Raw genomic sequence first — 25446 nt, 5'->3', positions numbered from 1 at the left:
GGCTGGCGGATGCCTCTTTTCTGCCAGGAGACTACAGTTGGGAAGTGACTCCTGGAAGAAAATCCGTCAGGATTCAATACGGTCCTCGTCCTCGTAGGGCACTCCAGGAACCTGCCTACAGTAAGAGGGCGCTTTTCCTAAGCACCTCTCCGGGAGAGAGATTTCCATAACGAGAGTCACGCACTTGGAGGCATCTTTGCCATTACCCAAGATGGTGAGTCGCGCAGCCTCATCGTTTCCAGGTTTCAATATGGCTTCCCGCGTCACCGAAGAGGTTAATATCAGAAACCAACTTGAACTCGCGCGGAAGTGACGCAAGCAGAAGTTGTCGCGCTTTGCATCTCCACCTCCCGCGCTCCGCCCCCGGTCTTACGTTTCGCCCCCGGCAGCGCGGACAGCGGAGCCAAGATGGCGGCCGAGTTGGAGTACGAGTCTGTGCTGTGTGTGAAGCCGGACGTCAGCGTCTACCGGATTCCGCCCCGGGCCTCCAACCGCGGTTACAGGTACTAACCCCGAGGCGCTGCCGCACACGCGTAGTCTGTCGCAGGTGACAGCTTCCTTCTCAGCTAGCACGCTGCCCGTCCCTGCCACTACTACCTCTGTATTGTCACCTTGCTAGCCTCCCTACCTGGGTTGTCATCTCCCTGACCTCCTGCTCCATCTCCACTCTGGACTGTCATCACCATATTTCTGCCGTGTTTTTTTTTTTTTTTTTTTTTTTTTTTAAATGACCACTCTGCATTATTCCACTCCGCCTCCCCCGTAACCCGCTGGGACACCCATCTGCTCCCCATCATCCACTTTCAGTCGTGCCTGCTCCATCGCCAGTCCCCTTTCATTCGCTCTTCTCTGCGTCCTTCAGCTTATCATCCTCATCCTCTCTCCAGTTCCCCTTTCCAGTTCCCCATGCACATTTCCAGGTCACACACCTTTCCAGTTCCCCATGCACATTTATGGGTAATCGTGTTGCTTGTCACTCTCTGGATGATCTGATTTATTTTTTGTACTGTTGTCAATTTCGTCACCAACTGTCATCATCCACCATTCGGTTTTTCCTTCAGCTGTTTTACCAGTGAGCAAAGGTTATGATCATAAGCTTTACAATGGTTGTTCATTCCGTTTCTTCTCATTGTATTTTCTTGATGATTAGATAGTATTTTCTGTCTTCCTTCTCTACCTCCCTTCTTAACCTCTCCCACACCTTTTCCCTCCAAAGTTGAGGCAGCATTTTTCTCTGTAGGGCCTAACTAACCACCTTGTAATCCAATGACTGTGAGGTTCTGAGGATGCTGTAGGACATTATGTAGTTGAAAGACAGTTCACTGGGCTTCATGTTAAACAATATGAGTGTGAGCCCTTACCAAGCTCAGTTTTCTCATCTGTAAAATAGAAAAAAAAAAAAAACTGTTAGTGATGATACCTGTGCTCTCCTGATAATGTACTTAACAAGGGTTTTTGGGAGAGTAAAATTAAGTCATATAATGGATGTGAAAGAATGTAGGAAATGCAGTAAAGCAGTTATAAATACTATTTGTTCGTTTTTTGTTTTTTGTTTTTTTTTTGAGACAGAGTCTCGCTCTGTCGCCCAGGCTGGAGTGCAGTGGCCGGATCTCAGCTCACCGCAAGCTCCGCCTCCTGGGTTTACGCCATTCTCCTGCCTCAGCCTCCAGAGCAGCTGGGACTACAGGCGCCCGCCACGTCGCCCGGCTAGTTTTTTGTATTTTTTAGTAGAGACGGGGTTTCACTGGGTTAGCCAGGATGGTTTTGATCTCCTGACCTCGTGATCCGCCCGTCTCGGCCCCCTAAAGTGCTGGGATTACAGGCTTGAGCCACCGCGCCCGGCCCTTGTTCGTTTTTTTTTTTTTTTTTTGTTTTTTTTTTTTTGAGATGGAGTCTCGCTTTGTTGCCCAGGCTGGAGTGCAATGGCTCAGTCTCAGCTCACTACAACCTCTGCCTCCCGGGTTCGAGCGATTCTCCTGCTTCAGCTTCCTGAATAGCTGGGATTACAGACACGCACCACCACGCTGGGCTAATTTTTGTATTTTGAGTAGAGATGGGGTTTCACCAAGTTGGCCAGGCTGGTCTTGAACTCCTGACCTTGTGATCAGCCCACCTTGGCCTCCCAAAGTGCTGGGATTACAGGTGTGATACCGCACCCAGGCGTCGGGTTTTTTTTTTTTTTTTTTTAAGAGAGGTAGGGTCTCATTCTATCATCTAGGCTGGAGTGCAGTGGTGCGATCATAGCTCACTGCAGCTGCGTACTCCTGGGCACAAGGGATCCTCCTACCTCAGCCTCCCAAGTTGCTAGGGCTATAGGTATTGCCTCACCATGCCTGGCTAATTTTTAAATTTTTTTGTGTAGACAGGATCTTGATATATTGCGCAGGCTGGTCTCGAATTCCTGGCCTCAAGTGATTCTCCTGCCACAGCCTCCCAAAATGTTGAAATTACAGGTGTGGGCCACTGCACCTGGCCAAGATACTGTTCTTATTCTTCTCTCTGACCCACATCATCATTGTGATTTTTCCTCCTGGCATTTATCATTACCTTGGCTGAAAAATTACCCTCTCCTTATGTCTATTATTTTGCTCCTTACTGGAGTTTTATTAATCATGAATTGATATTTTTATGCTTGCTGACCTGTGCACTGGGCCCTGTGGGTTGCACCTTTGGCAAAGAGGTAGCAGTTCTGTTTTTAATAAGTTTTTAGTTGGACCCCAAACTGACCCTGAGTAGAAATCAACATGCTTTTAGATGGTAGTTACAGGTACTATATGAGTCACTTAAACATCACCTTCTTTGGGAAGCCCTATGTGACCCTTCCATTCTGGTTTAGATATGCACCCTGTGTGCTTCCATAGCATCTTATTCTTTTTTCTTTTTTTTTAACTTTAAGTTCTGGGATACATGTGCAGAATGTGCAGTTTTGTTACATAGGTATGCATGTGCCATGGTGGTTTGCTGCACTTGTCAACCTGTCATCCTCGCCCCTACCCTGAGAGGCCCCAGTGCGTGTTGTTCCCCTCCCTGTGTCCATGCATTCTCATTGTTCAACTGTCACTTGTGAATGAGAATGTGTGGTGTTTGGTTTTCTGTTCCTGCATAGCACTTTGTTCTTGTCTCTATTCCAGGGCTCTTCATTTTGTATTGTAATGGATTGTTTAGTCTCCTTTTTTCTCCAGACTGGACTGTGAACAACTTGAGATCTTTTTAACTTTATATTCCCAGGGTCTAGTACCGTATCTGGTACACTTTGGGCACTCTGTAAATGTTGACTGAAAGAAGAAATCAGTAGATTACACAGAGAAACCTAATCATATAAATTGGCATTAATTGAACTGTTAAAAAGGTCAAATAGCTCATTACTTCCAACTTTAGGAGTTAAGGATATGATACACATTGAAGTGGGATTATATTCTTTTTCTTCAAGTTTTTTTTTTTTTGAGATGGAGTCTCACTCTGTTGCCCAGGCTGGAGTGCAGTGGCACAATCTCAGCTCGCTACAACCTCCACCTCCCCGGTTCAAGTGATTTTCCTGCCTCAGCTTCCCAAGTAGCTGGGACTACAGGTGCACACCACCATGCCTGGCTAATTTTTGTATTTTTAGTAGAGACGGGGTTTCACTATGTTGGCCAGGCTGGTCTCAAACTCTTGACCTCGTGATCCGCCCGCTGTGGCCTCCCAAAGTGCTGGGATTACAGGCATGAGCCACTGCGCCTGGCCCACTTCAAGCTTTTTAAAACACCTTGCCTCTCTCACCCATATGCATTCTCTATCTTCACTTCCTAGTTTTCCACAACCTTTATACTTACATCAGTTAACTGCACTGAGCCATTAAAGCAGTTTCTTAATTTTCCTCTTTTTCCTGTTATACTTCTGTGTTTTTCATGCCTATTGGCTTTTTTTTTTATCCTCCAAGAGACATGTTATCATCAGTCACTTTTTTAGTATAGTACATGAAGAGAGCAGAATTAAGTTTGAATAACAATATTTATTTGCTGGGTCACTTTTGGCAAATCACTTACCACTTTTGAATGTTAGTTTCTTCTTTTGTAAAAATGACTGTAACAGTACTTACCTTGTAGGATCCTCTCACTTAATTTTTCTTTCTTTTTTTTTTTTTTTTTTGTTGAGACAGAGCCTTGCTCTGTCACCCAGGCTGGAATGCAGTGGTGTGATCACGGCTCACTGCCATCTCTGCCTCCCAGATTCAGGCGATTCTTGTGCCTCAGCCTCCTGAATAGCTGAGATTACAGATGTGCGCCGCCATGCTCGGCTAATTTTTTGTATTTTTAGTAGAGATGGGTTTTCACCATGTTGGCCAGGCTAGTCTTGAACTCCTGGCCCTCAGGCAATGCACCTACCTCAGCCTCCCGAAGTGCTGGGATTACAAGCATAAGCCACTGTGCCGGGCCCTCTAACTTAATTTTCACAAGAATGGACATGATGCCTGGCACATAATAAATGCTTGATAAATGGTAGTTTTCTTGTTGTCTGCATAATCTTTCTTGTTTACCAGAACCCACTTTATATTATAAGCAGGATTTATTCTCTAGGCTGACATTAAAGGACAAACTGGCCTTTTCAGAAAGCAGGAGGAATTTTTCCTTTGAGTGACTGATAAGATTAAAGAGAATAATTGACTTTAATTCACCTAGTGTAAGCTGTTCGTTCCCGGACTTTCACTGACCAGACTTCTAGACTATAAGAAGGAAAATTGGGGTTGAGAAGAAACTTATTAGGCCGAGTGTGGTGGCTCACGCTTGTAATCCCAGGACTTTGGGAGGCCGAGGCGCACGGATCACTTGAGGTCAATAGTTCCAGACCAGCCTGGCCAAGATGGCGAAACCCCGTCTCTACAAAAATACAAAAAAATTAGCCAGGCGTGGTGGCGCCCGCCCGTAGTCCCAGCTGCTTGGGAAGCTGAGGCAGGAGAATCGCCAGAACCCGGGAGGAGGAGGTTGTAGTGAGCTGAGATCATGCCACTGCTCTCCAGCCTGGGCGACAGAGCACGACTCCGTCTCAAAACAAACAAAAAAACTTACAAATGCTTAGAAAACAGTCTGGACGCGGTGGCTCACTCCTGTAATTCCAGCACTTTGGGAGGCCAAGGCGGGCGGATTACCTGAAGTCAGGAATTTGAGACCAGCCTGGCCCACATGGTGGAACCCCATCTTTGCTAAAAATACAAAAGAAATTAGCTGGGCATGGTGGCCCGGGCCTGTAATCTCAGCTACTTGGGAGGCTGAGGCAACAGAATCGCTTGAACCCAGGAGGCGGAGGTTGCAGTGAGCCAAGATCGCGCTAGCGCACTCCAGCCTGGGTGGAAGAGTGAGACTCTATTACACACACACACACACACACACACACACACACACACACACACAAAAAAAAAAAAAAATAAATAAATGGTTAGAAAACACTTCCAACCTGTAAAACTTTTTAAAAAATATTCGTCACTACCCTCTTCCCTTAGCTAAATCAGTATTAACCTCTATAATGTGTTTCAGTGTAAGGAAAGAATAATGGACTTTGAAGTTAGGCATTATTACTGTGTTTTCCTTTCCATCATTTAGAGAGAGAGAGGTATGATAGGCTTTTCATGCCTACTTCACATAGCTACTATAAGGACATAATAAAATGTACACGTGGAATCTTACTGTGAATCATCATAATGATTTTTTATTAATATATATGAAGTTTTATTACTAAGGTAAATGAAAATTTGTGAGGTGAGTTTAAAGTATTGTCAGAGGACCAGCAAAATCAAGAGTTCTTTAGATTAGGTCTTGGAGTAGGAAAGGAATTAAGTCTCAAGGCTGAGGGAATCTGCTGCCACGAATATCCATTTACTTACAGAATTTATTAAATATTGGGCACTAGATACACAAGATAAATAAGGGACTCATCCATGAAAAACACATTTAATAGGCTTGTTCCTAATTCTTTTTTTTTAGAGACAGGGTCTCACCCTGTCGCTCAGACTGGAGTGCAGTGGGGCGATCATGGCTCACTGCAACCTCAAATTCTTGGGCTCAAGCAGTCCTCCTGCCTTGGCCTCCCAAAGTGCTGGTGTTATAGGTGTGAGCCACCGTGCCTGGCTGTTCCTAATATTTTTAATAGCCCATTTACATTAGCTTTTGGTGGCATGATTATAATAAGTAATGACTCATTAAAAAAGTATAATAGATGAGGAACTTTAGAGCTCTGTAATCTGGATCAGATTTAGGTACTTGAGAGTCTTTGAGGGCAGGGAATCAAGAGCGAAGAGAATGGGAAGGATTTATTTTACAGATCCTGTTCAAAACCTGTGCTAATTTTCACTTTCATTTTCTTCCTTTCAGCTTTTTACGTCTCATCTTGTTAAACTCATTCTTGTTCATATATACCTTATTGTTGCTTTTCTAGCCCTTAAGTATTAGTCATTGGTTTCCTAAAAGAGGAATTATTAATAACTTTTACTTTGCTAATCTCTTTTCCATACTCCTGGCAAAACAAATCACAGATACAATGTTTTGTAAAATTCATCATAAATAATCTTAGTTGTTGTTCAAGTTGATGATAACACATTTTATAAATTTCTAATGTTTTCATGGATGTTTGTATCTCCAGCCCAGATGTCTTTCTTGAACTCATCTCATATATTTTATTGCCTACTCTACATCTCTTGAAAATCTATGAGACATCTCAAACTCAGCATATTTAAAACTGAATCCCTGATCCTTCTTCCTAGACATGTTCCACCTCATCTCAATAACTGGAAACTCCTTTGCTCAGGCTAAACACCTTGGAGTTGTCCTTGACTTCTCTTTGTGTCCTCTATCCCATATCTAATCCATGAGAAAATCCTGCTGCTTGTACCCTAAATATATCCAGAATCTAGCCACTTCTGCTACCATTGTGACTTTTCTAGATTACTGCAGTAGTCTCTTAGCTAATCCCACTGCTTCAGTCCTCTTATCCCTACAGCTTTTCTCCAGACAGCAGATGTAGTAATCTTTTTAGAATATAAGGGAGATCATGTCACACCTCTGCTTAAAATTTGTAGTAGCTCTTTTTTCACTCAGAGTGAAAGCTAAAGTTGTTCCTATGGCCCACAAGGCCCTGCATGATCTGGCCCTCTGTTACCTCTCCTACCTTGTCTCTTACTCTGTTCTAACCACAATGGCTTCCTTGCTGTCTCTCAAACATGCCAGGCATGGCCCCACCTCAGCACCTTTGGGCTAGCTGTTCCCTATGTCTAGAATGCTTTTCCCCCTAGATATCTGTATGGGTAACTCACTTGCTTCACATTTTAGTTCACATTTCACCTTAATGAGACCTACCCCAACCACCCTCTTGAATGCTACAACCTGTTCATTCTCCCACTGTCTTCTCAATCTTCCTAATTTGCCTCTACATTTTCTTTTTACCTTAGAACTTACCACTTTCTAAGATACTAATTATGCTGTTTATTTTGTTTCTTTTTTATTTTCTATCTTCTATTAAAATGTAAGCCTCATGAGGGTAGGAATCTTGTTTTGGTTGCTGTTGTATCCCAAGCATCTAGAACAGTGGTGCCTCTGTCTTAATAAGTATTGTATAAATATTGATTGAATTCAGTGAAAGATAGTATATTTAGTGATTCGGGAGGGCTCCCATTATCTAGGATATTTAATTTAGTAGACTTTGTTGTTATCTGATTAGTAAAGCATTGTTATCTAGTATACCATCTATAGTATGAAAATAGCATTGTTATGAGAAATTTTATTTATTTATTTATATGAGACCAAGTCTTGTTGTGTCACCCAGGCTGGAGTGCAGCGGCATAATCTCGGCTCACCGCAACTTCCACCTCCCAGATTCAGTTGGTTCTGCCTCAGCCTCCCGAGGGATTACAGGTGCACACCACCATACCCAGCTAATTTTTGTATTTTTAGAAGATGGGGTTTCACCATGATGGCCAGGCTGGTCTCAAACTCCTGACTTAAGTGATCCATCCACCTTGGCCTCCCAAAGTGCTGGGATTACAAACTTGAGCCACCACACTCAGCCATAATTTTATTTTTTATTGCTTTTATTCGTGCTTTTACATCTTTTTAATGATGCTTATTGGACTCCAAAGTCCTCAAGTAGTAGCATTGTCTTTTACTTGCTTTGGACTCTATGTAACATGAGGCATCTAAATATATCATGAATTATTCTTGTTGATTAATAGGTAGAAAGAATAGGTAATCCAGGACAGGGAAATAGAAATACAGTAAAAGATTCTGGGTAGGCTTTAGTAAATTAAGGACATGTGCCTGAGCCTTCCTCTTTTCCTCTCCTAGGGCATCTGACTGGAAATTAGACCAGCCGGATTGGACTGGTCGCCTCCGAATCACTTCAAAAGGGAAGATTGCCTATATCAAACTCGAGGATAAAGTTTCAGGTAATCTTCACTAGTGACCCTCTAACATTAAGGATATTAATTTGGTGTTCTTTTATAAGTACCTTCAATTTGGGGACTGGAATGGAAATACTTGTTAATTGGAGTTCTGGATTTTGGCTTCCTTTGCTCAAAAAAGTCTTTCTCTTATCTGTCAGGGGAGCTTTTTGCTCAGGCTCCAGTAGAACAATATCCTGGTATTGCTGTGGAGACAGTGACAGATTCCAGCCGCTACTTTGTAATCCGGATCCAGGATGGTACTGGTAAGAGAACTGGGATTGTGAATGGAATGAAGTTAGGAAAACAGGTGAATGCACGGCCATGAAAAGTGTGTCCAATTGCATTTATATTTCTTTGGTTTACTTCATTTTTTTCTTCCCTTTCTCTAAAGTTACTATAGTTGCTAAAGGAAAAGTATTAACGTGTTATTTGTAATAGATATGAGCACAAGTTCAAGATGTGGTAATTCATATGTAGACTTAAATAAATCAAAACGCCACATCTAACAAAAGAATTAACACATTTTGCACTTTGGGAGGCCAAGGCGGGTGGATCACTTGAGGTCAGGAGTTCAAGGCCAGCCTGACCAATATGATGAAACCCCACCTCTACTAAAAATACAGAAATGGCCGGGCGCGGTGGCTCAAGCCTGTAATCCCAGCACTTTGGGAGGCCGAGACGGGCGGATCACAAGGTCAGGAGATCGAGACCATCCTGGCTAACACGGTGAAACCCCGTCTCTACTAAAAAATACAAAAACCTAGCTGGGCGAGGTGGTGGGCATCTGTAGTCCCAGCTACTCGGGAGGCTGAGGCAAGAGAATGGCGTGAACCCGGGAGGCGGAGCTTGCAGTGAGCTGAGATCCGGCCACTGCACTCCAGTCTGGGCGACAAAGCGAGACTCTGTCTCAACAAAAAAAAAAAAAAAAAAAAAAAAAAAAAAAAACAGAAATTAGCTGGGCGTGGTGGTGCGTGCCTGTAATCCTAGCTACTCGGGAGGCTGAGACAGGAGAATCGCTTGAATCCGGGAAGCAGAGGTTTCAGTGAGCTGAGATCATGCCATTGCACTCCAGCCTGGGCGACAAGAGCGAAATTCCATCTCAAAAAAAAAAGAAGAATGAACACTTTTTGCCCGTTTATTGTTTGTGGTAGTTTTTGGTGGGGCAAAACTTGAATCATATTATGTGTGGGGCAATTATTCTCACTCTTTTCTCCATGGTCTATAACAAAGATTGGCAAACAGACAAATAATAAATATTTTAGGTTTTGCAGGTCAAATGGCCTCTGTTGCAACTACTCAGTTTTGCTGTTGCAGTGTGAAAGCACTGTAAAAATAAATAAACACGTTGATATTGACTATGTTCCAATGAAACTTTTTCTGGAAAACCAAGCTATGGCAGGATAAAGCATGTGGACTCTATGTAGTTTATCAACTCTTGGTCTGTGAGAAGATGTTTCACAGTCAGACTTTGTCTAGTTAGGGTGACTGTTATATTTTCATTGGGCAGAATTTGCCATAGAGCAGCAGTCCTCAACCTTTTTGGCACCAGGGACCCATTTTGTGGAAGACAGTTTTCCACAGACCGGCATTAGGGGATGGTTTCAGGATGATTCAAGTACATCATGTTTATTGTACACTTTATTTCTATTATTACATTGTAATGTATAATGAAATAAGTATACAACTCACTATAATGTAGAATCAGTGGGAGCCTTGAGCTTGTTTTCCTGCCACTAGACGGGGGTAAGGGGAGACCCCCATCTAGGGGTGATGGGAGATAGTGACAGATCATCAGGCAGTAGATTCTCATAGGGAGCACATAACCTAGATCCCTCACATGTGCAGTTCACAGTAGGGTTCACACCCCTCTGAGAATCTGATGCTGCCACTGATCTGACAGGAGGCAGAGCTCAGGTGGTAATGCAAGCAACGGGGAGTGGCTGTAAATACAATGGAGCTTTGCTCTCTTGTGTGCAACTCACCTCCTGCTGTATGGCCTGGTTTCTAACAGGCCACGGACTGGTCCCAGGGGCTGGGGACTCTTGCCATAGAAGATACTTCCTATTCGAGTCTTCCTACCTTTTCACAGGGCGCAGTGCTTTCATTGGCATTGGCTTCACAGATCGGGGAGATGCCTTCGACTTTAACGTCTCCTTGCAGGATCACTTCAAGTGAGTGAAACTTGTCCTTAGTTCCCCGGTTGAATGCTTATAGGCATGCTGCTTCTCACATGAATGGGCAGTGTCTCTTTTCCTCCTGGTTTCTTTATTTCTTAAACTGTTTCATCATGATTATAAATCTCCCCATTCGCTTTTGTTTCCTTCGGTCATCTTTGCATCTATTCTATGTTTCCTTTCCTTATAGCCTGCAGTATGTTTTAGATCCCTTGTGCAGTAGTCTGAAATGATGCTCTGTCGAATTTGCCCTGTCTTTTTTCTTTTTTTTTTTAAACTTTTAATTAAAAAGTAAACTTTAATGTCGAAAATACAAACTTGGGGAAGGCAGAAAGGTGACACACAAGGCTGTCACTTCACACTTGGAAGGTTGCACAGCAGCTGGGCAGAGGTGCTCCTCACTTCCCAGATGGGGCGGCAGTTGGGCAGAGGCGCTTCTCACATCCCAGACGGGGCGGCAGTTGGGCAGAGGCGCTCCTCACTTCCCAGACAGTGGGCAACTGGACAGAGGCACTCCTCACATCCCAGACGGGGCGGTGGCTGGGCAGAGGTGTTCCTCACTTTCCAGACAGGAATTTGCCCCGTCTTTTAGGTGGTAGAGGGAGGTCTACAGTAACAACAGGGCTTTACGTGGGGAGTTGTGTGCCACTCTTGTTACCTTGTGTAGCTGACGTGTTTTGTGACTTTTGCAGTATTTCTTTAGCCTGCTTGATTTTGTTGCCGCTGTGGTTGACAGCACTATGCACAGTCAGCTTCCTACCTCAAGAGCAAGCATATCCTTTTCTGCCTCAGGACTCTTTGAAGTTGTAGAAGGCTAAGAGCAAGGTTTAACTTGGAAAGATTAAGAAACTAACACCCCCTCAGGAGCAGCCCCCAACTGTGGGGAATGGGAATTGGTGGCTAAATGCCATCCTTTTGGAAGGGGCAAGTCTGATATGTATTCTGTGAGATTTCTCAGAGGGCCCCCAATGGGATTGAACTCCAGTTGTTTTCTTTCTTGGCTTTTTTTTCTCACTCTTTTTTATCTCTCACTGTGCTTTCTGGAATCCCATTTCATAAAAGTAAATACACCCAAATTTGTATGTCAGACTCTGCTTTCAGGAAATCTCAAACTAAGATAACTTGCTCTGTTCCCAAAGGTGGGTAAAGCAGGAATCTGAGATTTCCAAGGAATCTCAAGAATTGGACGCTCGTCCTAAGTTGGATCTGGGCTTCAAGGAAGGACAAACCATCAAGTTGAGTATTGGGGTGAGTATGGTTTTGAAAAATTTTGTTTTCCTGTGCTTCCGTAAGCCTATCACATCTTTCTCTTGCTCTCCTTTTTTTCTTTTGTAGAACATTACAACCAAGAAAGGAGGTGCTTCTAAGCCCAGGACTGCAAGGGGTGGGGGCCTGAGCTTACTCCCACCCCCGCCAGGAGGCAAAGTCACTATTCCCCCACCGTCCTCCTCAGTCGCCATCAGCAATCATGTCACCCCACCACCCATTCCGAAATCTAACCATGGAGGCAGTGATGCAGGTAAGTCTGATACTTCTAATTTTGAGAAATCCAATCTTATATTTTAATTAAGTAACACCTGTTTGTCAAGGAGAGTTAATGTTTTTGCTATGAAATAGCTCATGGTACTGACAAGGTGATTCTGGCAGCTTCTAGCAAGGAATCAAAGCTTTTCTGGTAAACTAAGAGTCGTAGTATCTCGTAGGTTCTTTGGCAGAAAATATGTGCTTATTAAAAAGACAATTTCCTTCACTTTTTTCTTGGTTAGATGTTTATAAGCTTTTGAGTCAGATGGACCAAGATTTTGGTCATGGCTCTGCTACTTTATATTTGAATGTGCTTGGTAAACATTACTTCAGTTTTTTGAGTCTCAATTTCCTTATCTACAAACTGGAGATGTAAAACCACCCCTGCAGGGACCTTGGCTCACGCCTGTAATCCCAGCACTTTGGGAGGCTGAGATGGGTGGATTGCTTGAGCTTAGGAGTTTGAGATCAGCCTGGGCAACATGACGAAACCCCATCTCTGCAAAAAAATACAAACATTAGTTGGATGTGGTGGTGCACGCCTGTAGAACCAGCTATTTGGGAGACTGAGGTGGGAGGATGGCTCGAGCCTGGGAGGTTGCAGTGAACCATTATTGCGCCACTGTATTCCAGCCTGGGTGACAGAGTGAGACCTTGTCTCATAAAAAACAAACAAACAAACAAACATAAATAAATAAATAAATAGATAGATAGATAGATAGATAGATAAAATAAAAAAAATTACCATCCCAATGTTGTGAGGGGCTAAATGATTTGACAGCACCTAGCATAGCACTTGGAACATGGTAGCCATTTAGTAAATGTTATTTCTTAAACCTTCCCATTTCTTCACAAGAACAATTGGGAGAAAAGGAGATTTGTCCATACATTTTCATTCTTTTTTTCTGTCTGGTGGGAGAAAGAATAAATATAGTTACATCTTCTCATTTGAAAAGTGAGAGCATTGGAACTGAGAAAAGAAATTTTCTAAGATTAGGGAACTATGTCTTAGAATCTGAGAATTTTAACTTAATGTATTGGACAATGCAGATAATTTGTTGAATTGATTACTAAGGCTAAGCTTTCTCTTTCTGGAATTTTTGAGGTGAAAATGTTACAGCCTGCTTCTTTTGGTAGGTGTTGCCAGAAGGCACTGGGGATAGTATCTAAGATTTTTTTTTAATTAAATTATTATTTTGAGATAATTGTAGATTAACATGCAGTTGTAAGAAATAATATGAAGAGATCCTGTTTACCCTTTTCCCAGTTTCGCTCAATTGGTAATATTTTGTGAAACTATTGTCAATTATCACAAATCAAAAATTGACATTATACCACTTTCTCATCTTACTCAGCTTAAACCATTTTACATGTTCTTATCTGTGTGTATTTGTGTGGATCTGTATATTTAGTTCTATGCAGGTTTTTTTGTTTGTTTTTTTATTTTTTGAGACAGGGTCTTGCACTGTTGCTCAGGCTAGTGGTGCAGTCATAGCTCACTGCAGCCTCAAACTCCTGAGCTCAAGAGATCCTTCTGCGTCAGCCTCCCAAACATCTAGGACTACAGGTGCACACTGCCACACCAAGCTAATTTTTAAATTTTTTGTAACAACAGAGTCTCACTATGTTGCCCAGGCTGGCCTCAAACTTCTGGGCTTCAGTGATCCTGCCTTGGCCCCCCAAAATGCTGGGATTACAGATGTGAGCCACTGCATCTGGCCAGTTCTTTGCAGTTTTGTCGTGTGTAGGTTGATGGATCCACCATCATTTCAGGCTATAGAACAGTTTAATCACTACAAAGATCCCCTGTGTCAGCCTTACACAACCACACCCATCTCCCTCTCATCCTTTCTTCCCCCATTCCTAACACTTGACAATCACCAGTCTATTCTCCATCTTTAGAATTTTGTCACTTCAGGAATGTTCTGTGAAAGGAATCATACAGCATGTAACCTTTGGGACAGGCTTTTCCCACGCAGCATAATTCCCTTGAGATTCATTCAAGTTGTGTATATCAATAGTCTGTTCCTTTTTATTGCTGAGTAGTATTCCATGGCATGGATATACCAGTGTGAGTAACTATTGCCCAAGGAATGACATCTAGGTTGTTTACAGTTTTTGACCATTATGAGTAAAGCCGCCGTGGCATTTTTGTACAGATTTTTTGTGTGAACATAAATTCTCATTTCCTAGATTTTGATGATGTTTTTCTTTTTTCTTTTCTTACCTTGTGTTTAGATATCCTTTTAGATTTGGATTCTCCTGCTCCTGTCACGACACCAGCACCAACTCCAGTTTCTGCAGGCAATGACTTGTGGGGAGATTTCAGCACTGCATCCAGGTGATGGGCGCAGTGAAACTAGCGCACTCGCAATCAGGGTGTAGAAGATATGTGCAGTCAATTGAAATCTTTGATCTGGAGAAGCAATGGATATGCAGGTCACATAGAGTCTTTTGGAGGAGTTATAGTGAAGGAAATATAGTAGTGCTGGGAATGGTGGGACAAGAAAGCTGTAGGATGAGGTTTGAATGGGATATTTCAGGCCTTGGTAAGTAGAATTGCCATGAAGTGTAGTTTTGGAAATTCTAGGCAGTGATTTCTTAGAAGCTATTAAGTAAAGAATGGAGTTGTTATCCTAATATGATGTCTTTGACTTTCTCTATTCTTCTGTCTTGCAGCTCTGTTCCAAACCAGGCACCACAGCCATCCAACTGGGTCCAGTTCTGAATGGCATTGGCAGGACATTAAGGACAGACTTGAGGAATAAAAATGACCTTGAGGGCACCAATCTGTGAGGGAAGTTAGGAACCCATTTCCTCCCCAGAACCAAAATGACTGGACAATCTTTTTCATAGCTTCTCCATTACATTCAAGCTGGTTTATGTCACTCCCCTGTGTTGTTACTTGTGCAGCCAAGAAAGTATCTGTTATCTCCCGCTTAGTACCAAGGTAGGGGACTAGTGGATCTTATCATAGTCTTGGCTGACCATGCAGGGCTCAAAAGGCCAGCGTCTGAGGGGGAATGACCTCTAACATCTGTAAAATTTGTCTCATCTTTTAAATTCTTTAACTTATTTCAAAATCATCTCATTGCCCTTGTGTGCCTCTTTGTGAAGCCCTATTTAGCAATTTCAGGGGAGTCAAAAACCTTGCAACTTCCTTCTCCACTAACCCAGGACTAAAAATGGACAGGCTGACCTCAGTGTTTACAAATTCAGAATTTTGATAGGGGTAGATATGGAGAAAGGCCTATTTCCTGGGTCTCTGCTGTGTAGCCTCCTTCAGGCTTATTGTACTCAGTGAACATCCAGTGCTGGGTGCAGCTCCATCGCCCTCTTGTGTGTTTACATGTCTCTTTCTATGATAAGAGGGTTGTGTTGGTGGCACCTCCACTATTCTTTTCTGTTTGTTGAATTTGAATTGTGTAACATCTTTGACCAGTGGGTGTCTCTGTAATGAAGGAGGTTCAAGAGGCTGTGCTTTCCAAGTGATAGTCTATAGGAGTGTTTAATTTCTTGCAGCTCCATCTGGTTGCTGCATTTGAAGCATGGCATTAATTTGTATTTGCCCTGTTATTTGACCTAAAGTTGAAGGGTTTAGAGTTTTTAACCTGATCTGTAGAGCAGAGAGGTTGAAAACACTTAACTCTTGTTTAGTACCCTCATTGCCTTGCTGCCTGGGTATCTGGCCCCTTTCCATAAACATTTCTTTTCAGTTCATGTAGTTCTTTAACAGAAAGCTGCTATTATGTATATTGTCATTTGTGAAGGAAGTTGGAGAGTCACAGCTTTACTGTGACAGGTTTTGCGCAAGGCTTTGATACCTGTCACCCATTGTATCTTAAAAGCAAGTTGTTCTCCCACTACTTTCCTTTCCCTCTGCCCTGCCATTCCTTTTACAATGCTGTGAAAAAAGTTGTGCTTCTTAGGTGAGTGGGTACTTTCTATTTTGTTTCTCAATGAGCAATTTTGAGGATGAAATGGGAAGATATAATTGCTTCCCTTTTGCACCTATTTGGGTATGTACACTCTGGCAGAAGGGAGTCCTTAGGTTTAGTTTCAAAATATATTACCTTCCTGGATTCCCTTCTTAACTTTTTCTGACTTGGGTCCATTTTCTTTTCATTGCCTCCTTTTCCAGGCAGCTCTATTCTTGCAGAGCCATGGCAGGACATATTAAAATTCCAATAGAGAACACTAAAAGGAAAGTCTGTGGAATCACTAGTGACTAAATACTGGGAACCTATTTTCTCTATCTTCCTCCATGTTGTGTTCTTTGTATTATCAAGATGATAATATATTATGTATTTGAATTCCTGAAAAATGGAAAATGTTTAAGATATATGTATATAAAGCATATGCTGTATTGGTGCAATAATGGTAATTAAAAATATGAAAAAAGTGTCTCTTTTATCTTTTAATTTGCTTGTTTGATTACCTTTTAAATTGAATCGACCAAACATAAATGGACCAGTAGGTAATAAAGGATATTTATATCACTCTTTATTAAGAAATAAGGCTTTTAAGAAGTTGAGACTAGAGCTTTGTGCTAATGGTCCTAAAATGACAGAGCACTCTGTGTAATCAATGAATATTCATTATTTATTTTCTGGTGCAGTTAATTTGCTTCCAATTATCTTCATGATCTAGGCCACTTCTTATATCTTAACTGTAATCAGCAGAAATGACAGGGATCAGTATAAGAGAAAGAACTAAGGTCAGAGCCACAGACTTTGGAAACCAGAAAAGATCTTGGGAGTTCTTGTTCAGTGATTGTCACAGGAGATAAATTAGCTAGATGTGGTGGTTTACTTCTGTAATTCCAGCACTTTGAGAGGCCAAGGTGGGAAGATTGGTTGAAGCCAGTTCAAGACCAGCCTGGGCAATATAGCGAGATCTCATCTCTACAAAAAATATAAAAGTTAGCTGGGCATGGCAGCATGTGCCTGTAGTGCTAGCTACTTGGGAGGTTGAGGTGGGAGGATCACTTGAGCCTGGGAGGACGAGGCTGCAGTGAGCTGTGATTGTACTACGGTACTCTAGCCTCGGTGATAAAATGAACTTTCTCAAAAAAAAAAAAAAAAAAAAAAACCAAAAAAAAAAAAAAAACATGAATCAAGGCTGGGCACAGTGGCTTATACCTATAATCCCGCACTTTGGGAGGCTGAGGCGGGTGGATCACTGGAGGTCAGGAGTTTGAGACCAGCCTGGCCAACATGGTGAAACCCTGTCTCTACTACAAATACAAAAATTAGCTGGGCGTAGTGGTGGGTGCCTGTAATCCCAGCTACTCTAGAGGCTGAGGCAGGAGAGTCACTTGAACCTGGGAGGCAGAGGTTGCAGTGGGTGAGATTGCACCACTGCACTCTAGCCACCACTTTGAGATGGAGTCTCAGGTGACAGTGAGACTCCATCTCAAAGAAACAACAACAACAAAAAAACCAAAAAACCCTCCCTTGAAAACTAAAACTATAGCTACAATAATTTGTTAGTGGATACGTGGTATAAAAAGATGAAAATTGGTATCAAAACCAAAATGTGGCTGGGTGTGATGGTTCATGCCTGTAATCCTAGCACTTTGGGAGGCTGAGGCGGGAGTATTGCTTGAGACCAGGAGTTCAAGACCAACCTGGCCAACATAGTAAGACTCTGTCTCTAAGAAAAAACAAAAATTATAGATGGGATGGAAATTTAAAGTGCAGAGTTTTTGTATGTGATTTAAATTATCAGCTTAAAATAGACTGTTAAAAAGTGTTATGTGAACCTCATGGTAATCACAAAGCAAAAACCTACAGTAGATACACCAAAGATAAAGAGAACAAAGTACTGTAGAAAAATCATCAAATAACAAAGGAAGAGAGCAAGAGAAAATATTAATGATTATTTTGAATGCAAAATGGATTACATTCTCCAATCAAAGGACAGAGTGGCTAAATGAATTAAATAAACAAGACTCAGCTGTATTCTGCCTACAAGAGCGTCACTTCACCTTTAAGGAAACATACAGACTGAAAGTGAGGCATGGAGAAAGATATTTCATGCAAATGGACACCAGAAGAGAACAGGGGTAGATATATTACTATATAGTCCCTCCTTATCTGAGGTTTTGTTTTCTGTGCTTTCAGTTACCCGTAGTCAACCATGCTTTGAAAATACTAAGTGGAAAATTTCAAAAATTAATCATAGGTTTAAAAGTGGCACACTGTTCTGAGTAGTGTGATGAAATCTCACACCATCCTACTTTGCCCTGCCCTGGATGTGAATCATCCTTTTGTCCAATGTATCCATGCTTTATACATTACCTACCTATATGACACTTAGTAGTCCTCTCGGTTATCTGATCGTTGTGGCAATGCAATGCTTGTACAAGTTCAGTTAACCCTTGTTTTATTTAATAGTGGCCCCAAAGCACAAGAGTAGTGACTCTGGCATATTGTTATATTTATTCTGTTTTATTATTACTTATTGTTAATCTCTTGCTGTGCCTAATTTATAAACTAAACTTTAGCATAGGTGTGTATATATAGGAGAAAACATAATGTATATAGGGTTCAGTACTATCTGTGGTTTCAGGCATCCATGGGGGATCTTGGAATGTATATAAGGAGGAAATACTGGATGTATTTCAGACAAAATAGACTTTTAAGTCAAAAGCTATAACAAGAGTGAGAGACAGGGTCATTACATAAATGTCGAAGAGGTAAATTTTTTTTTTTTGAGACAGAATTGCCCTCTGTCACCCAGGCTGGAGTGCAGTGGTATGATCTCAGTTCACTGCAACCTCTGCCTCCTGGGTTCAAGTGATCCTTCTGCCTCAGCCTCCTGAAGCTGGGACTACAGCCACGTACCACCATGCCTGGCTAATTTTTGTATTTTTAGTAGAGATGGGGTTTTGCCATGTTGGCCAGGCTGGTCTTGAACTCCTGACCTCAAGTGATCCACCCACCTCGGCCTCCCAAAGTACTGGGATTACAGGTGTGAGCCATTGCACCTGGCCCAAAGAGGTAAATTCATCAAGATGATATAACAATTATATGTGCATTTAAGATTGGAGCATCAAAATATATAAAGCAAATAACAGATTTTTTAAAAAAGAGAAAGCAAGTTTATTAAGAAAGTAAAGGAACAAAAGAATGGCAGAACAGCCCTCTTAACAGACTTGAAGAGGGAAATAGCAATAGAATACCCCACTTTCAACAATGGATATGTCAGACAGAAAATCAAAGAGGAAACATTGAACTTGAACTGCACTTTGGACAATATGGGCCTAAGAGACATATACATAACATTTATTCAACAGTAGCAGAATACACATGCTTCTCAAGTGCACATGGAATGTTCTCCAGTATAAATATGTTTGGTCACAAAACAAGTCTTAACAAATTTAAGATTGAAATCATGTTGAGTATCTTTTGACTATAATAGTATGAAATTAGAAATCAATAACAGGATGAAAACCAGAACATTCACAAATATGTGGAAATTAAAAAGTTTCCTGAACAACCGATGGGTCAAAGAATCAAAAAGAAAAAAAAAATGTCTTGAGACAAATTAAAGTGGAAACACAGCATATCAAAATTTATGGGATGCAGCGAAAGTAGTTCTAAAAGGGAAGTTTATAGTGCGAAATACCTACATTAAGAAAAAAAGGAAGATCTCAAACAACCTAATGTTACACCTAAAGGAACTAGAAAAAGCCCACAGTTAGCAGAAAGAAAGAAGTAACAGGCCAGGCACAGTGACTCAACGCCTGTAAGCCCAGCACTTTGGGAAGCCGAGGCAGGTGGATCACGAGCTCAAGAGTTCGAGACAAGCCTGGCCAACATAGTGAAACCCTGTCTTTACTAAAAATACAAAAATTAGCTGGGTGTGGTGGCGTGCACCTGTAGTCTCAGCTACTCGGGAGGCTGAGGTGGGAGAATTGCTTGAACCCAGGAGGGTTAGTACATTTTAGTAAGGTCAGTTCATTACCTTCAATGTTTTCTAGATGAGATACACCAGTTGTGACAAATGCTTGGTCTTAACATTGAATTGCAGGTCACCTCAGAATAAATTAAATTCTATTTTCCTTTTTTCATTCCAGTGCATTTTCCCCATTTTTCCTCTGTATTGAGGATGGCAAACAGCTACTTTATGCCTTGCAAATAAATTGGTTTCTGTGGTCATCATTACAAATCAAGCCAATTGGGTGCTACTGTGCATATCAAAGCCTACAGCTTCTCCATGAATCCTAATACAGGCCAGTTGATTCTCTTCAAGAAACAATCAAACCATCCCTGCCTTCTCCACCATATCTTTGATGTTTCCCTGCACCTTTTCTTTCTTTTTAAAAAAACTTCTATTTTAGATTCAGATGTACATATGCAGGTTTATTATATAGGTAAATTGCGTGTCATGGGAGTTGGATATACAGATTATTTTGTCATCTAGGTAATAAGCATAGTACTTAATAGGTAGTTTTTCAATTCTCTCCCTCCTCCTCCCTCCCCACTCAGGGACCCAATGTCTGTTGTTCCCTTCTTTGTGTCCATATGTACTCAATGTTTAGATCTCATTCATAAGTGAGAACGTGGTATTTGCTTTGCTATTCCTGCATTAGTTCACTTAGGTTTATGGCCTCCAGCTCTATCTATGTTGCTGCCAAGGACATGTTATTTTTCTTTTTTCATGGGAGCACAGTATTCCATAGTGATTATATACCACATTTTCTTTATCCAGTCTACCATTGATGGGCATTTAGGTTGATTTCATGACTTTGCTATTGTGAATAGTGCTGCAGTGAACATATGTATGTGGCATGCATATGTCTTTATGGTAGAATGATTTATATTCCTTTTGGTATACACCCAACAATGGGATTACTGGGTTGAATGGTAGTTCTAAGTTCTTTGAGAAATCACCACACTACTTTCTACAATGGCTGAACTAATTTATGTTCCCACCAGCAGTGTATAAGTGTTCCCTTTTTCCCACAGCCTCATCAACAGCTGTTATTTTGAGTTTTTCGTAATAGCCATTCTGACTGGTGTGAGATGGTATCTTATTGTGGTTTTGATTTGTGTTTCTCTAATGATTAGTGACATTGAGCAATTTTTCACATGCTTGTTGGCCACGTGTCTTCTTTTGAAAAGTGTCTGTTCTTGTCTTTTGCCAACTTTTTAATGGGGTTGTTTGTTTTTTGCTTGTTAATTTGCTTAAGTTCTTATAGATTCTGGATATTAGATCTTCATCAGATGCATAGTTTACAAATATATTCTCCCATTCTGTTGGTTGTCTGTTTACTCTTGAATAGTTCATTTTGCTGTGCAGAAGCTCTTTAATTTGGTTTCATTTGTCAATTTTTGTTTTTGTTGTAATTGTTTTTGGCATATTCTTTACGAACTCTTTGCCCATTCCTATGTACAGAATGATATTTCCTAGGTTATCTTTCAGGGTTTTTATAGTTTTATGTTTTACATTTAAGTCTTTAATCCCTCTTGAGTTGATTTTTGTATGCGGCATAAGGAAGGGGTCCAGTTTCAATCTTCTGTATATGGCTAGCCAATTATCCCAGAACCATTTATTGAAAAGGGAATCCTTTCCCCATTGCTTGTTTTTTGTCAACTTTGTCAAAGATAAGATGGTTGTAGGTGTGCAGCTTTATTTCTGGACTCTCTATTCTGTTACACTGGTTTTTGCATCTGTTTTTGTACCAGTACCATGCTGTTTTGGTTACTGTAGCCTTGTAGTACGGTTTGAAGTCAGGCAACACAATGCCCCCAGCTTTGTTCTTTTTGCTTAGGATTGCCTTGGCTATTTGAACTCTTTTTTGGTTTCATAAGAATTTTAGAATAGTTTTTAAAAAATTCTGTGAAGAATGTCCTTGGTAGTTTGATAGGAATAGCATCAAATCTGTCAATTGCTTTGGGCAGTATGGCCATTTTAACAATATTGATTCTTCCTATCCATGAGCACGGAATATTTTTCCATTTGCTTGTGTCGTCTCTGGTTTCTTTGAACAGTGTTTTGTAATACTCGTTGTAGAGATCTTTTACCTCCCTAGTTAGCTATATTCTTAGGTATTTTATTTTATTATTATTATTTTTTGTGGCTATTTTGAATGTAATTACCTTTTGGATTTGCCTCTCAGCTTGGACGTTGGATTTTTGTACACTGATTTTCTATCTTGAAACTTTGCTGAAGTTGTTTATCAGATCTAGCAGCTTTTGGGCAGAGACTATGGGTTTTCTAGGTATAGAATCATCTCTTCTGCAAACAGATGATTTGATTTCCTCTCTTACTATTTGGATACCTTTTATTTCTTTTTCTTGCCTGATTGTCCTGCCTAGGACTTCCAGTACTATGTTGCATAGAAATGGTGAGAGTAGGTATCGTGTCTTGTTCCAGTTCTCAAGGAGAATGCTTCCAGCTTTTGCCCATTCAGTATAATGTTGGCTGTGGGTCTGTCATAGACGGCTCTTATTATTTTGTGGTATATTCCTTCAATGCCTAGTGTGTTGTGGGTTTTTAACATGAAGAAATGTTGAATTTTATCAAAAGCCTTTTTTGCATCTATTTAGATGATTGTGTGGCTTTTGTTTTTAGTTTTATTTATATGGTGAATTATATTTATGGATTTGTGTATGTTGAACCAACCTTGCATCCCAGAGACAAAGCCTACTTGATAATGGTGGATTAACTTTTTGATATACTACTGGATTTGGTTTGCTTGTATTTTGTTGATGATTTTTGCATCTGTGCCCGTCAAGGATATTGACCCAGTTTCCTTTTTTTTATTCTGTCTCTGCCAGGTTTTGGAATCAGGATGATACTGGCTTCATAGAATGAGTTAGCAATGAGTCCTTCCTCCTCAACTTTTTAGAACAGTTTCAGTAGGAATAGTTCAGCAGGAACCTCTTCTTTATACATCTGGTAGAATTTGTCTGTGAATCCACCTGGTCCTGGGCCTTTTCTGGTTGGTAGGCTTTTTATTGCTGATTCAGTTTCAGAACTTGTTATTGATCTGTTCAGGGATTCCATTTCTTCCTGGGTCAATCTTGGGAGGCTGCATGTTTCCAATAATTTATCCGTTTCTAGTGTTTTTAGGTTTTCTAGTTTGTGTGTATAGAGGTGTTCATAACAGTCTCTGAGGGTTTTTTGTATTTCTGTGGGGCCAATGGTAATGCCCCTTTTGTCATTCTGATTGTATTTACATGGATCTTCTGCTTTTTTCCCCTCCCTTTATTCGTCTAGCTAGTGGTCTATTAATCTTATTTGTTCTTTTAAAAAACAAATTGCGGGATTTCTTGATCTTGTGTATGGCTCTTTGCCTCTCAGTTTCTTCAGTTCAGCTCTGGTTTTGGTTATTTCTTGATTTCTGTTAGCTTTGGGGTTGGTTTGCTCTTGTTTCTCTAGTTCCTCTAAGAGTGGTGTTAGGTTGTTCATTTGAGATCTTCCTAACTTTTTGATGTGGGCATTTAGCACTATAAATTTCCCTCCTAACAACTGCTTTAGCTGTGTCCCAGAGATTATGGTATATTATATACTTCTCATTAATTTCAAAGAATTTCTTGATTTCCACTTTAATTTTATTGTTTACCCAAAAGTCACTCAGGAGCAGGTTGTTTAATTTCTGTGCAATTATGGTTTTGAGTAAAGAACATCTTATTTTTGTGCTTGAGAGCCAGTCAATATGAGAGAGCCAAGTAAGTAGTAATGAAGACAGATTTTACTTTGGTACATAGACTTTTTGACCTGGGGAAGGAACACGAGGTATCATGTAGTAGAGTTGCTGATACATTTGGTAGTTTACTGTCTCGTTTTAATTATAAGTGGCTAAAATTGCATTGCACTTTGCTCAAGTTTTAGTTTTTTTTAGCCTTTTCAAAAACCATTTTTAAAATTGCTTCTCAATTGTACATGAAGGAAATACGTATGTGACTATAGGACTAATGTTCAGGAGTTCTCCGTCAATCACATATTCTCCATCAGTCACATATTCAAAGGAAGGAAAGAGGGAGAATTTTATTTACTTGTGGTTCCTTAGCCTGGGTTTATACAGATGGTTTTCACAGCATTTTTATGGTTTGCATTTATTTCAAAATTTTGCTAGAACTGTCATCTCCAGTTTCCTTTTCAAAGACATACAATACAGGGTGGTATATTTTCAAAAAAGCTCTGGTATACTTAAATTACCTGCATCTGAGCCCGTAGTGAAATAATTGTCCATTGTGACTTCATGTTCTGCCTCATCAATCTAAGGATAACATCATCTCCTCAATTAAACAAAATAATGCATTAAGACCCACTATGGATTTTTTGGCTTGCTTGTCAACATTTTCTTTCTTCCTATTATGTGTATTCTGCCAACGTACCTATTACTGGAAAAAACAGTCATTGAAGCACTTAGTGTCAGTGCTGCATCTGGCTGCATATTAACATGGGACCACTAGAGGGCATGCTCCTCCTTAGCAACTGAAATAGTTGTAGGCATTTGCTCAGACTCCTGGTGGCAGGGGAAGCATTTGTTTTTTATTTTTTATTTTCTTTTTCAACAATCTAAGATGGGACGAGAACAGGGGAAGAATTTAAAAAGGAAGAAATGAAGACTGGATGGGACATTTAGTCTATGGAGTCTAAGCCTGTAACTGATCCAAAGTTTGTTGAGAATGTAGGAAAATAGCTGTTTGGGCAGGCAGAAAATGAAGTAGCAAACGATCCATTCTTCATACTTTAATACTTTAATAAATATTTGAATGGGGAATATAATGAATATAATGTTTTAATAAATATTTGAATGTGAAATATACTTAATTTTAAGGACACCCCCCTCCTCCTAGCTCCACTCATAGTAGAGGATTAATGGGCAGTAAAGAGCTGTGGTCAGGAACGTGGATTTGGGAGAAGGCAGACTACTTTGCTACAAAATTTGTCTCTGCCACTTACTGGCTTTTTGACCTTGGAAAAATTAGTTAAACTTTATTTGCCTCAGTTTCCTCATATACAAAATGAAAATAGTACCTATGGAATATTGTGACCGTAAAATAAATTGAAAAATTAAATTGCTTAGCTGGGCATGGTGGCTCACTTCTGTAATCCCAGGGCTTTAGGAGCCTACGGTGGGAGAATCGCTTGAGCCCAGGATTTTGAGGTTACAGTGAGCTATGATGGTGTCACTGCACTCCAGCTTGGGGTGACAGAGTGAGATGCTGTTTCTAAAAAATAAATATATAAAGTAATTAAAGTGCCTAGAACAGGGCCTGGAATATGGTAAGCTCCATTTAAATATTTGTTGCTGGTACTAGTACTGCTTCTAATTCTGGCTGTCCGGGTGTTTAATGGGATGGTGTAAGGGCAAAATCA

The 25446-nt window shown here is 40.8% G+C and overlaps 1 protein-coding gene across 1 annotated transcript; it reads left to right on the top strand.

The window, feature by feature from the left end:
- The first annotated feature begins 405 nt into the window (after positions 1-405).
- Positions 406-16518, top strand: NECAP1 (NECAP endocytosis associated 1). Its single transcript, NM_001194593.2, is given in 8 exon segments — positions 406-503; positions 8310-8410; positions 8566-8670; positions 10497-10578; positions 11721-11829; positions 11917-12100; positions 14344-14446; positions 14785-16518. Coding segments are annotated over 8 exon segments (828 nt in total). The 5' UTR covers positions 406-408; the 3' UTR covers positions 14834-16518.
- Positions 16519-25446: the final 8928 nt, after the last annotated feature.

The sequence above is a fragment of the Macaca mulatta genome, chromosome 11, assembly GCF_049350105.2.
Source record: "Macaca mulatta isolate MMU2019108-1 chromosome 11, T2T-MMU8v2.0, whole genome shotgun sequence".
Classification (NCBI taxonomy): Eukaryota; Metazoa; Chordata; class Mammalia; order Primates; family Cercopithecidae; genus Macaca; species Macaca mulatta.
This window is presented reverse-complemented; position numbering and strand designations above follow the sequence as displayed.